The sequence below is a fragment of the Azolla caroliniana genome, unplaced genomic scaffold (assembly GCF_043228905.1).
Source record: "Azolla caroliniana isolate FFs.n. ecotype wild unplaced genomic scaffold, voAzoCaro1.0.p SCAF_6, whole genome shotgun sequence".
Lineage (NCBI taxonomy): Eukaryota > Viridiplantae > Streptophyta > Polypodiopsida > Salviniales > Salviniaceae > Azolla > Azolla caroliniana.
In genome coordinates this window covers 7413289-7426899 of record NW_028230441.1, presented here as the reverse complement: position 1 = coordinate 7426899, position 13611 = coordinate 7413289, and the positions used below count along the sequence as shown (strand labels likewise).

The following is a 13611-nucleotide window of genomic DNA, read 5'->3' as shown; positions in this document are numbered from 1 at the left end:
TATATCTGCAGAGAAACAGGGGAGGAAGGGTTATTAAAAAGACAAAAATTGAGTTAAACATGACACTTCTGGAGACAAAGAGAAAGATATATGTACATACATATTAACTTCTTCTAAGACCAAGTTTGGCTTTATGTGTGTGTAAGCCTAATATGCCACATTCATGTATTCGTGTTAAGCCAGGATTTGAACCTTGCACCACAGAGAGAGAGAGAGAGAGAGAGAGTTGCATTCTCTCAAATTCAACCAAAAGATTGCATACTCATTAATCTACTAGGGTTCCATATGAAACACTCCCAGTACACAACAAAGTTTGAGATTGGTCAATTTGCAATCGTAGGAGAGCGGCACCAATTGAGTTTATCCAGTCCTTGTGACTCTTTTTGCATTGGGATGGAAAGCAAAGTAAGCCTTATGTTTGAATTCAATGCAAAATGATGCTTTTAATGTCATATGAGCATATCATGGCATTACGCAATTGTAAGAACCAAGTTTGGTCTACTCTTGATTGTGATTATGGAAGCATGTGTATTCTTGTTGCCCCCTATTCTGGGTTGGAAGCTGATGAATTGTTGAAAGATTGACCATTCGATATCAAAGAACTGAACATTGCAATGCACACCCATCACATGCGACAATAGTTTATTGTTGATGGGGAGTTGTTAGTAGTGAATGTGTTGCTTACATCGCACATTACCTTACGTGCATGACTGTGGTATCGTGTTGGATGCGAGATTGCAATCTTCCCATTACATGTGAATGTGTTCTTTTGGCAAGCAATAATGGGTGGGTTGCCTTTCGTAGTGGCTTTGAAACATTGACATGTTTCATTGCAACTTCATTAACTATAAGAGTTATGTATGTCACCCTTCCAATAGGTTTTTGTTTTGAGGGACCTAAAGCTTTATCGTAACCACCATATAAGGTAGTGTTCACAACCTTATGTCCATAATCTATCGTATAGTTTTAGAGGATGAGACATGGGTTATTGAATTGTGGTCTCCACGGAGTACCACACAATTACATAGACTAAAAGGGGATTGATTAGGCAATTCCCTACATTTGAGTTGTGGGCTTTGTCCTTGGGAGAAGTTTCTTGTGAGAGGGTGAGTTCGAAAGACATGATTAGTTTGTAGGTTGGCCACAACAACAAATCACACTATATATGACATGTTATAATGATCTTAATGCATGGTGTTGCTTTACAATTGGTAATAATGTTCAATATGGTTTTTGAATTGCTAACAATTCTCAACATGGCTTTACATGCATGAAATGCAAAACTATTATCAATGGGAGGGCATGAATACTTTGTTTGTATATGCATCCCAATGAATTGCTATGGGCATTTGTGTATAGAAACTTGTTCATGAAAATGTGTGGAGTGAGTATGTAAGTAAATTGCGTGCAAAAGTGTGTGTGCATGTGTGGATGTATATTTGAGGGTAGGGCATCATGAAATAAGGGGTGAAAGCCAATTCATTTTGTATTGATTCGACCTTGGTGAAGTGGGTCCAAAGACGAAAAATCGTGTGAAAGTAGAGAGAGGATGTGGAAAGAAATATTCTTGTGATATCCCCACATCCAAATTTAGATGGTAGCTAATCGTGCGTCAATTTTTTATGCATTATTTATGAAGAACAAAATCCCAAAATAAAGATATGCAATGCCTCTCTAATGGCTATTAATGTCCAGGAAAGAGAGAAAAGAATGTTGCGAGGCAATTTATGAGTTTTAGTGTTTTTTGTTGTGGTAATTTAAATCCCAAGTTCAATAAGTCAATTTCCTTATATAAAATGTTATGTCAACCACCCACTTTCATTGCACCACTGCCTTTTTTGAGAATTATATAGAATGTCCATGATTGTATGTTTCTCTATTCAATACCCAAATTTGTCAAAGTCATGACAATTCCCACTATGACACCCTTTCCTACTACACTACAATTGTACTAGATGCAAAAGAGCAATAGGTTACATTGTAACATCAAAATGGAATGAATGAGTATGTGATGAAGACCTAATAGAGGATGAACATCTCTTGCTTTTTAAATGTTCAACATATAGTGCAATTCATGAAAGCTATGATGATATATTAATAAAGGGTGATAACTTGAGTGTTATACTTAAGGCAATGCCTCTAAGGTTGAGCTCATACCTGTATGCCTTATTCACACACAAACTTTGTGCTTCAAAGTATGAATATCCCTTCTTAGGAAGGAGACGCGCATAAAAGAAACTTGTGTACTCTAGTCCTCTTTATGAATGCTAAAAAAAACAATCAATCCGTCCTTCCATATGACATTTTGGGAACTTCGACATGAAGTATGCACTTTAATATTCATCTTTGTGCTCCATCAAGTCAATAAAATTGCATTTTGGCTAGTTTAAAAGTTGGGTACAGAGTTTTTTTGGAAAAAAGAAAAGAAAAGTTGGGTACAGAGGGTTTATACATATATAGTGCCCCCTCCATGAAATCCTTTCGTAATTTAATTGTGTGCACATAGAGGGTCAATTATGAATGAAGGTAAAAATTGAGATCTTGTTGCTTCTCATCATTCACAAGTTTGCTTGTGGTCATTATCTCAAACCCCTCTTGACATCCTAATTACCACAATAAATAGCAGACATGCACATTATTTTCCATATTGGTACCGACATCACATACAAATTAAAACATTTGAGGGGTCTACAACACAATTGGAATATGTGTAATGCATTCATGTTTGATAATAGACATGGGTTGAAAGCCTATATAAAGAAGCTTAAAGGTATTCTCATGTGGAATTTTTGGATGTTAGAGCATGTGGGGATCATTTCCTCAAATGCATATTCAGGTTTTTTAATAGCATTACAAAATGTCCCTCTCCCTACATAGGCATATGATAGGTAGAGGATACTAAGAAGTGTTGTAACTAAGTGGATTTTACATACAATTAATATAATTTGTGCTTTTACCAGAGAGAGAGAGAGAGAGAGAGAGAGAAGAGTCACTAATTATTTGATGCATTGAGAGTGATTGGGTTGATCTTGGATGGTGTGGATAAATATTAGATCAAGGGAATGTGTGTCGCCACCTAGCACTCAATTGGTCTTGATACCTCACCTTTTCAAAGTTTGAATTGGATATTAGGTACAATCCTAGAAAACTTTATGTATTGGAAGTCTCAAGTTTCGATGTTTGGTGCTCATCTCAAAGTGGCACAAGCAATAATGATCCCAATAATTTATTATTTTTTGCCATTGTTACCATACACAAAGAAGTCACTTGATCATTTGACTCAAAACTTGGCATGAGTTCATCTCATGGAGTCATATATGTACCCAAACATTTTCAATGGTTTGTTATTGAGGAAGTAGATGCTAAACACAAGTTAATTACATGCCCAATTGTTAAAGCCATTTGGGTTGTTATATCACAACTTTGGGCTTTCTTTAATTGGTAATGTTTTGCCACCTTTTCAATGGGTTTTCATTGGGGGTGTGATGGCTCTACCCAACTCATCAAACAAGGTTGTGTTTGACTATCTTAGGTATTGAAGGATGTGGTACAGTTGGAACTTGAGAAATGGGTTCTTGTTTGATGGACTTCGTTGGGTAATGCAGCAAATACATAGGCTAGGTGGGAATTTAATTTGTCAATATTCGCAACTATGTTGTATGGACACCTTTGTCTAAAAGAGTTCCATTTACGCCATTTAGTATTACAACACCTTTGAGGGCTTACTGTGCCATATCACTACTCATGAAGTAATTGAGATAGAGAAGGTTTAGTTTGTCATGTTGTGAGAAAGATAAAGCAAGAATGTAATCTCTAAATAAATTTATGTCTAGCACTTGGATGTCTACGATTGATTTGTCGTTTTAGTATTTAGAGTTTAGAAAACCAAGAACATGTTCTCTACAAGCTTGCCAAATTGTTTGCAAAAAAAGAGCACAATCCACTAAACATCAAAATGTTTATTCTCCCCCCAAGAGGCCCCCATTAGGATTCATGTGGGGAATTGACAAGGATAGATGCTTTGTAAGCTCTCATGAATCATTCTCATATCATGAGGGAACAACATGTACATATGTTCGCAAGATCAATGGGCTACACATAATCCTAACAAGAAGCAACACACGAATGCTTGAGGCTTCAATACTATTCACATCTCGTCTATATCTAAGTTGTTTACAGTGTATAGAGACATTTCTAGGAAATTGGCCTCTCCTATCCAAATGAAAAATCATGGCATTTGGCACTTTGGTTATATCCATACTCAAAATCAGAATGTTTGAAAACTTATTGTTTATCCAATAATGGTTGTTTAAGGCCTAACGATTTTTTCCCGGCCTTATCTGGTTTGTCCATCAACAATTTCTGGCTTTGTGAATTCCTTGAGCTCTGCAATGGGAAAAAGGAACAAACCATACTTATATAGCTTTGAGCCACCACCAACATTGCCAATTAAAGAATAGTGACATGTGCAATGGACACAGAAAACATATTTTATTATTGTTCTTAAGAGGACAAAATATGACCTACAAGGACCAAAGTGAAACATTTTCAGTATGTGTGGAATTGATGAGTGACTTTCATTAAATGGAATGAACTGAACTTACGAGTTAATATCTCTACATATACACCATATACAAATGAAATAAACAAAAAAGAAGAATCTAGATAGGGGAATGATATGATACTCACTCTAGTCAAAGTCAAGAGCCGAGCAGCTGATGCAGATTTCGTAGGTGGTACAGAAGAAACAGCAACTCTAATTCTGCTTTCGTTCAAATCAATAGATAAAAAAATCATTAAATTCAATTTATCTTCCCCAAAAGAACTTATTTTTTAATAAGGCATTTTTTAACCGGATTTTGAACATGCAAAATTTAAAATTTCACTTTCTAGGCATTACCTTTTATGAACATCCACATATTCATCTGTCTCATCAACAATCTCTTCCTGCATTATTATCAATGCACAAAGGTGTATGAGATGAAGGAAACAAAGCAGCCCATAGATGAGATGTATGTGCAAACAGCTTGGAGTTCAATACACTAATGTGGCATGTAGTTTAGAAGAATTGATATAGGAGTAACAAATATGTGTGAAAGTACATGGATTTTAACCCAATACACTAATGTGGCATGTAGTTTAGACGAAGTGATATATGGTGTAACAAAAATGTGTGAAAGTATACAGATGTGTTCATAGCCTGCTAGTTTGCCACTTGGGTAAGCTTATTTTAATAAAAAAAAGATATATCACTTCTTTAAAAGACCCATTATAATTGCCTATGAGACATTGCAAAGATTACACATGCGTTTATGTTTAAATCAAAGGGAATCTGTTATTTTTTCCATGAGTTAATATCTCCGTAGGCATCATACTCATCTATTTTCTTCACTATAGACATAATGCATCAAGATACATTTGAAGTGTTCACTATACACACAGGTAAAAACCTTTGCAGAAACTTTAACATTTTTAGTAAAACAATGCAGAATCTAACATTTTGGAATAGAAAAACAATAACAGTATCTAACTATTTTATTAGTTACAAGGGATGCAAATTTTTCTGATGTATCTTCAATTTTTGAAAAGAAAATTAAATGTTTTCTTAAAAAAAAACTCTTACTTGCAGGAGCTCCTCGATAACATCCTCAAGAGTAATAATGCCGATAACTTCACCTTCTTCCAGATCATCCACACATTCTGTTGACTCAGTTTTTGTTACTTCCTGAAACCTTGTCGTGATAGTTAGTGCATCCTCATCATTTCTTGTCTTTTCCATATCAATCTTCACATGACATCCGACTTCCTTTCCAGAACTTTGAAATTCCTCTTTCTTTGAACCAGATACAATTTTTTTGTCATCTTCCATATCGTTCTTTGCAATAGGTCTTCTCTTGAAAACAGCTGCCATGTGAGACTGTCCCTTCTGGAATTCATTCAGTATATCATATAATGGCATATCTGCAGGCACTCTACACAGTCGATGAATTAATAAACAGTAAAAAACGAAATATGTATCACTCAAAATCATTAAATTATTCCACACAACAGTTTTTTTTTTCATCTTGATGTTACCGTGGTATTCTCCTGATAGAAACGGCACTTACAGGAGTCTCTGCTTCAGCACGAACAGTTAAAAGGCTTTTGACCTAAATATCAAAACTTTTATTTAAAACTTTGTATTGAGTACAATCATTTTACATACAAGACTCATGAATTCCAATTTCACAAACATGGATCAAACTGACCAGAAGAAGCCCAATTATATTTTTTGGGTTCCCTGAATATACTGGAACTCGACTGTGCCCAGTAGCCAATATCTTTCCCATTGCTTCCCTGAAGAGAACAATCAATTATCTTACATTACAATAGATTATTGACAAAAGAAAGTTGTGATTGTTCTTTGTTGATGAGGTTGTGTGGTTGTATTCTTGTTAAACAACTATGCCTATGTCTCTTGAGTTCTAGCAAGAGCAACCCCAAGTACTGCTAGTCCTCATATTCCATTACCTTGGCGTACAGAGGCCAAAACTTGGTTAAAGAGGCAATGGTATCTCCCTCTTATTTCTTCAAATTCCACTCCTTGATGACAAGTTTGGTAGATTCTTTCTTCCAGAGATGTGTGTGCATATCTGCCTACCTCAATCTCTAACTCATGTGAAGAGGTCAGCAGCTGCCCAATCACAATGCACAGTCCATGGGACAGATAGATGCATGTCCATTTAAGAGGGCCTGATGATGATTCCATTCTATAATGTGTGTAAAAAGTGGTGCCTTATCGTGGGGCAACTTCTTACAAAGAGATGTTATGGGGCTGATCCATGTTCTTCCATTCCAATTTTGATAATATCAGTTCAGATCACTCTATTCTTTTCCACTTTGGTCAGGTTCAGATGAGGACAATCCAAGCTATATTGGAAGGGTGTTAGTGAATTTATTCTTATGCCATGCGCCTCAAACCATTGTTGTGTTTCAGAATACCAACATAGAGAGAGAGAGAGACAGAGACAGAGACAGAGCTATAGTGGAGATGGCTGTGCCAAGAAGTCATCAGTTTGATACACTGATATGGCATTTAGTTTAAAGGTGGTGATAAAGATGTTTGAAAGTAGGGATCTGGACCTTTAGACATGTATTGATAACCGAAGAGCTTAGCACTAGGGTAGCTGATATAAAGGAAAAGACAGATTAATGTAGGCCAAAAGAGGGGGGAGGGGAGGGGAGAGGGGAGAGACAGATAGAGACAGAGACAGAGAGTAGTAATTAGGTAAGTTTGTAAAATGATAAAGGTGTACTAATGGATGTGAAGGTCCTCTAGGAGAACTTAATCTCTCCTTCACAGATCATACCAATTGAATTTCGTGTCAAAATTCAATGAAAACTTGAGATACATCTCATATCATAGAAAATGGTGTCATATTACTCAGAGCTAATACAGACCCATTGAGCAAAGCCATACCAATCTAATTTCATATCAACATCCAATGAAAATGTGGATTCGATGGGAGTCATAGCTTCTTCTGCAGTCTGCATTGAAGAAAACACAAATATCTTATTTTTCCATAATACTTATTTGTAGATAAAAAAGGTTGCTGGAAAGTTATTTTAGACAACCTTCAAAGTCAGGTCAAGTGCCCCACTAATAATGGTAGTTTCATCATGGGTAAGCTCACCTCCTTTGCCTTCCTAATCACAAAGGCACCAAGACATATCAAATTAGACTTCAAGCTTTTGTATTACACGCATAGTAGTATAGTATGAAAAATTCTAGACTTACTTCTTCGCCATGAATGGAAACAAGTGCCTTTAGCTGAGCTCTTCGGAACAAACCAGCATTTTTGTGACCAAGTATCATATCTAACAGCTGAACACAACAGTAATGCATGGCACATAAATAGATAATTTGTTTTGTGCCATTGGAAAGAGAAATTCCTAGGTCCTATAATCTCAGGACAATTCCCATCATCAGGAAGGACAAAACTTACTTTGCCAACTGGATATGCCACCGGAAAGCAAATCACCATTAATATCCGAACCATCCAAATCAAATTAGCTCCAATAGCAAGTCCATATTTAGAACAAAGAGCTTGGGGTATAATCTGTGATGCATGCTTCAATAGTTGGTACATTTAATTTCAGCATACAATTTTCTCTTATCCATTCTTCTATTCCATGCTATCATATCACTTACATAACAAATTTTACTTATCTAAGTTCTTTACATTATTTCTTAAGAAGTTAAAGAGTCTAGAGATGTATTGTAATGACAAACTGACAAAGGCGGTATCCACAAAATCAAAACCACTATTGGAATATTTCAAATACCTCCCCAAATGCCAAAACGAAAGTAACAGACAGAATAATTGCAACTACTGTGTTGAATATGTTATCCAAGAATAGAGGGAGTGCCTGAAAATGATTAAAATGAATCATCTTTATGCCACAAGTATCAAAGTTTTATTGAAAAAGTAAAAGTAAGTGTATTAGTAAGAAAACTAGCCTCCATAGCAACAGCATTGCATAGTAAAAGTGTTACCAATAGCTGGTGCTGCTTCTTCACCACTGGCACAATGGTAGCTATAAAGAAAATAAGGATCAATAACTGTAAAATAATTATTAGTGATTACGATGCAGAGTATCAAATGCCTCTTGGTTAAGGTAAAAAGACAAAAAGAAACATTTTGAGAACTCTAGTGAAGATTAAATATGTTTATATTATGAACATTTGTGAATTTAAAAGAGCTGTATGAGCATTCATTTACATATCTCTATATCAATGTTTTTTCTTACCACTTTCCTTTACCTTATTCTTTTTGTATGCGTATATATTGTTCTATGTGTTATCTAACGTTCTATAAATCATAATGTCTATGCAATATAGCATTAAACAACTAATACTTCACCATCACATTATGGTATCATGTTCATCGTCTGAATCATCATAAGTATTGAGCAGAAAAAAGTTTAAACAGTTGGCATAGTGTTCTAACAACAAGATCAATATGTGCATGTGTAATAATAGGCCAGCCTCCATTAAAAATTAGAGAAACATAAAATACCAAACTCCATAGATGTCCTTGATCTGCATTTTAACCATCTATCTGTATTGATATTGGAGTATACTCTGCAAACCAGAAAAATCCCAAGAAGTACACAAGAAATACATACATATGAACCTCTGAACTCTATTTGTACTGTATGTATATGCAATATAGCACACTGAAAGATGGTATGCCTGCTTGCATTCTGCAAAATTCACATACACGTATAAAATACAAGTCACAGTGGAAAATTCTTTGAAAAATCAGGTCCGGTAGGATTTTTCAAGGGAGTTCTTTTTCTTGCAAGGTGATATTACTAATAAGATAGAGAAAGGATTAAGTAGATAGATAATTTATCTCAAAATAAGTATGAAAGATATCTTCAAAAAACTACTTTATGGTCGGTCGAATCCATGGAAGCATATGCATACATATGCATCTATCCAAGGGCCTAAAAATCTAAAGCTGCTTTAAGATTAGCACAATGTTTGTTATAAAGGTATATGGTTGAAGAGGTGAATCTCATGTACTTTTCCCCTGGTACCTTAACAATACATAACAATGAAAATAGTGTGGCCTTACAAATATATGGGGCACTGATAGGAAAGAAATCATACCAGCTTGCTTTTGTTCTTGTTGTGTACCGCTTCTTTGAAGAACCTCCATCTCTACGACATCTAGAGACATGAGTCCAAGTGTAAGGCCAGACATAGTACCTCCAAACAAGACTAGTACTACAGAAATACAAGCATCTGCAAGAGTCCCCCATGAAGCTCTAGCTTCTCTGCGAAAATCCCACACTTAAGCATTGATTAAAAGGCATATATAAACATAAGACTTACGAAAAATAACAATATTTAAGCACGATTGAAAGGTGTATATTGGGTTTATGAGAATCAAAATGCTTAAGCATGAACAGAAGGCACATCTAAACACATATATAACAGAATATATGACAAAATATTTAAGCATAATTAAATGGCATAAACAGACACACATATAACATGATATATTTGGAATTTGAAATATGTAAGCATGAGTAAAAGGCATATATCGACACAGATATAATATGATTTGATCTTCAAAATACCTCTTTCTTTTGTAATACACTATAATATTGGTGGGAGACCTCAATGTGAGAATATTTTGAACACACACGTATAATACAACATATAACACATTCTATGAAAATTCAGAATACACAGATATATGAGAATATAGTATAATGATTGACAAATAAATACAGATATACAGAGTATACAAGAAATTTAAAGAAAATGCACACACATATATGAGAAGACGATCATAAAACAGAGTATTTGAGATATTCAAAATATATATACATATTATAACTCACGTGATCATAAAACAGAGTATATGAGAAATTCAAAAACAAAAAACAAAACCACACACACATAATAGGCCATGGTTTCTTTACATTAGATTGAAAGACACCATGATGGTGGTGTTGAGTTCCTCTTGCTCTTTGTCTTTTTTGTTACCTTTGGAAACAAAATTCAAATCAATTCATGTGATGCTTTAATATGTATAAGAGAAGAGACTAACACAAAGAAGAAGAAGAAAAAGAAGAAGAAGAAGAAGAAGAAGAATGAGGAGGTGACCCCCCCACGAGATACACCTTCACTTCCTCTTAATCATTTTCCAAAGTTTGGGTTTGTAGTGTGTTTATTATGTAAAGTCTCTTGGGCTACCAAGTAAAATGATGTCAAATGGTTTCGTTTGCCGCACATCCGGATCCTTTGGGTGCCCAAAAGTGTTCTTCTATGTGTGTGTCAGCTGGACATTTGAACCCTCATGGAGCCCACACGCTCTTCTTCTGTCCAATTGGACGCCACTCAGATCCTCGAGACATGTACTTGTGTTTCTGTCGTCAGTTAAACCTTCAAAATCCTTGAAGCCGGTGAATTAAGCCAGTTCGTTCGTGTCTAGACTCTAGACTCTGGATGTGTGTGTCCCTCCCCCTTGTATTCATTCACGTACGTGAACTCATAATAGTTTGTTGGGGATGCAAGTATTCTTCATATTCTTGTGCATAAATTGGAAACTCTGCTCACTGTTATTGGTAATTTATAAAAGATATTGCCCTTCCCTAAAGCATCTAGACCTCAGAAAAATGTACCTCCCTTTTACTTAGTTTAACTAAGCCGAGTCAAGAATAACGTGGCACATTGATTGTCATAAAAAACAAGATTCTCTCTTGGCTTTTGATGTAGGCGTGCTTTGTGGTTATGGCATAGTAACCCCAAATATCTAAAGATGTTGCCTTTGTGTCTGAATCCCATTTTAAAGCTTCATATAATACTTAGGTATTTTAGTTCCATGAAACATTGCGCACATTTTTAACGATATTTGGAATGTCAAGTTAATTTATTGTTTTCACCATTCGTCTTGATTTAATTTATCAATAAGCATAACATATCCTAAAAGGAAAAAAAAACTATGTATTTCCAAATGGTGTTGTATAATCATCCATTTGGAAATTATAGAAGTGAACTGGACATGAATCCAATAAAAATAGTCTCTATGTAGTTTTCAAATCAATACTATTTGTGATCCCAACCATCATTGAAATTCCCTTGTCTTCTTCATATGGCTGTTGTATTTTTTAATCCTATGTAATCATCCATTTTGTACATTTGAAATGGACATGAATACAATAAAAATAGCCCCTTTGAAGTTATGGAAATGACAAAATGACAAAATGACAAAGTTGAAATGGAAAAGGGTTTCAAACAACAATTGTTCCTATATCGATTAAAAGGAGTGGGGGAAACGTGTCACTAAAGTTCAAACCATAGATTAACACATGCGTGATATTCGAGATATTCTCCATGCGCAATATTCTCAATATTCGAGAATACAAAATGGCCCCAAGAATATTAAAAAACCATTCGTTTTGTAAAATAAATATAAAAAATTAATTAATTATTTAAATAAATGTATTTCACAAAAAAAAAACAATTATTCATTAATAGATTATAGTGTCAAGAGAGTTTATGAAACTTATTTTAATTAATTAATTTTTTTTAAACGAATATTTTTATATTTATTATACAAATATGATTAGTTTGAAGTACCATTTTTAATGTCAAGATAAAAATATCCATAAATTTTGAGGAAATAAAAAGTGAGAGATTAATGAGCCTTTTTTTTATTTTTTTTATTTTTTTATTAAAAATAAAACGACTATACATTTATTATAAAAATTTAGTAGTGTCAAGTCCCCAAAGTCCCTCTTTTATTATACCTATTTATTGTTAAGTTCCTTTTTTTTATCTTAGGATTTTTTTTTTAAAAAACGTTTTTTTTGGGGGGGGGAGGGGGTAAAACGAATACTTGACTACCCATTCGTATTCATATTCTTTTGCATTCGAATGGGAATCCCCACGAATGCGAATATGTCAATCTATGGAACTTCAAACTATAGCGTATAACGCAAAACACCCAATTGAGATTTGATTTGTATGTTTGCCTCTTTTACATGGGGAATGAGCAAACTCCAAACACCCATATAGTTACATTACATCAACAAAAGTGTCTTGCTCAAGTCGAAATGTGATCCCTACCAATTTAATTGCAATCATGTTACTTAGTTAAAAACTTCAGCTTGTCACATTTCATCAAGAATGTAATTTTCAAATATGGCTGCTTACATGACTAGATAAGTTTAAAGGAGTATAAATCATAAATAATCGATGGCAATAACTTTATGCTTCCTAGCTAAAGTGAGAAACGTTATAATGCAAAGAAATATTAAATAACAAAACACCAATAGAGATTAAAAGGCCTACATGCAATTGTACAAGATGAAACCTTGACATAAGGTGCAACAAAAACAACATAATGCTTTGATACCATGTAAAAGTTAGGAAATATATAAATTATAAAAAATGGAGGACACGTGGAGACAAATGAACACAATAAGCTTGAGGTAAGAAGTAGAAGTCGGCAATGGCTCAACTCAAGCCTAAACCAAGTTGTTAAACCGTTTTTTAACAATTTGGTGTTTCAGTTTGATATGTATAGAGGTTGGAATCGGACAACCACTGGCCACTCTGGAGCATGGTTCACCCAACAAAACAAGCAAAACAAAAAGGAAAACAAAGGCACGTAGTTTTACATGGAGAACCCTAAAGGAGAGTCCTCTTACTCGAAATATCACTATCTCAGAGAGTATACAAACAAACATAAAACTCCTTAGATCACTAAGGGAAACATCATAGTCTCAAGGCCACAACCTCGGTAAAATCCTTCGTCTTACACAATAGACGGAAACTCAAAGGGTAGAAATAACAAAATATGGAACAAAGGCACTTGGTGTCCCTCCTTATGGGAGAAGGGCCGAAAGCCAACTATGAGCCAACTAGAGGCCAGAAGACGACTAAGTGCCGAAAGCCAGTTATCGGCTTAGAGCTGGTTCAACCTACGGCTAAGAATTGGCTCATGGTCAAAGATGTAAAATGTATGTATGTGCGTGCGTGCGTGCGTGTGTGAGAGAGAATTAGAATTCGAATTCGAATTTTTATCGTCCATAAAGAGGCCAATTTTG

At 34.9% G+C, this 13611-nt stretch overlaps 1 protein-coding gene across 1 annotated transcript; it reads right to left on the bottom strand.

Moving 5' to 3' along the window:
- Nucleotides 1–3939: 3939 nt before the first annotated feature.
- LOC147862925 (DUF21 domain-containing protein At4g14240-like) lies at nucleotides 3940–10587 on the bottom strand. Its single transcript, XM_087320783.1, has 14 exons — nucleotides 10480–10587; nucleotides 9659–9825; nucleotides 8501–8577; nucleotides 8326–8409; nucleotides 7986–8099; nucleotides 7778–7864; nucleotides 7615–7686; nucleotides 7460–7527; nucleotides 6249–6336; nucleotides 6076–6149; nucleotides 5624–5972; nucleotides 4901–4947; nucleotides 4690–4762; nucleotides 3940–4386 (listed from the first exon to the last, which is right to left on the bottom strand). Exons 1-14 carry the CDS (start codon nucleotides 10497–10499, stop codon nucleotides 4285–4287), a joined length of 1422 nt encoding a protein of 473 aa, XP_087176909.1. The 5' UTR covers nucleotides 10500–10587; the 3' UTR covers nucleotides 3940–4284.
- Between the last annotated feature and the right edge of the window lie 3024 nt (nucleotides 10588–13611).

Coding starts and splice junctions, on each gene's coding strand:
- LOC147862925 (XM_087320783.1), bottom strand. CDS start 10,499: ATGGTGTCTTTCAATCTAAT. Junction 8,410..8,500: donor GCAATGCTGTTGCTATGGAG/GCTAGTTTTCTT, acceptor AATCATTTTCAG/GCACTCCCTCTATTCTTGGA. Junction 6,337..7,459: donor GTTGATATGAAATTAGATTG/GTATGGCTTTGC, acceptor TGTTCTCTTCAG/GGAAGCAATGGGAAAGATAT.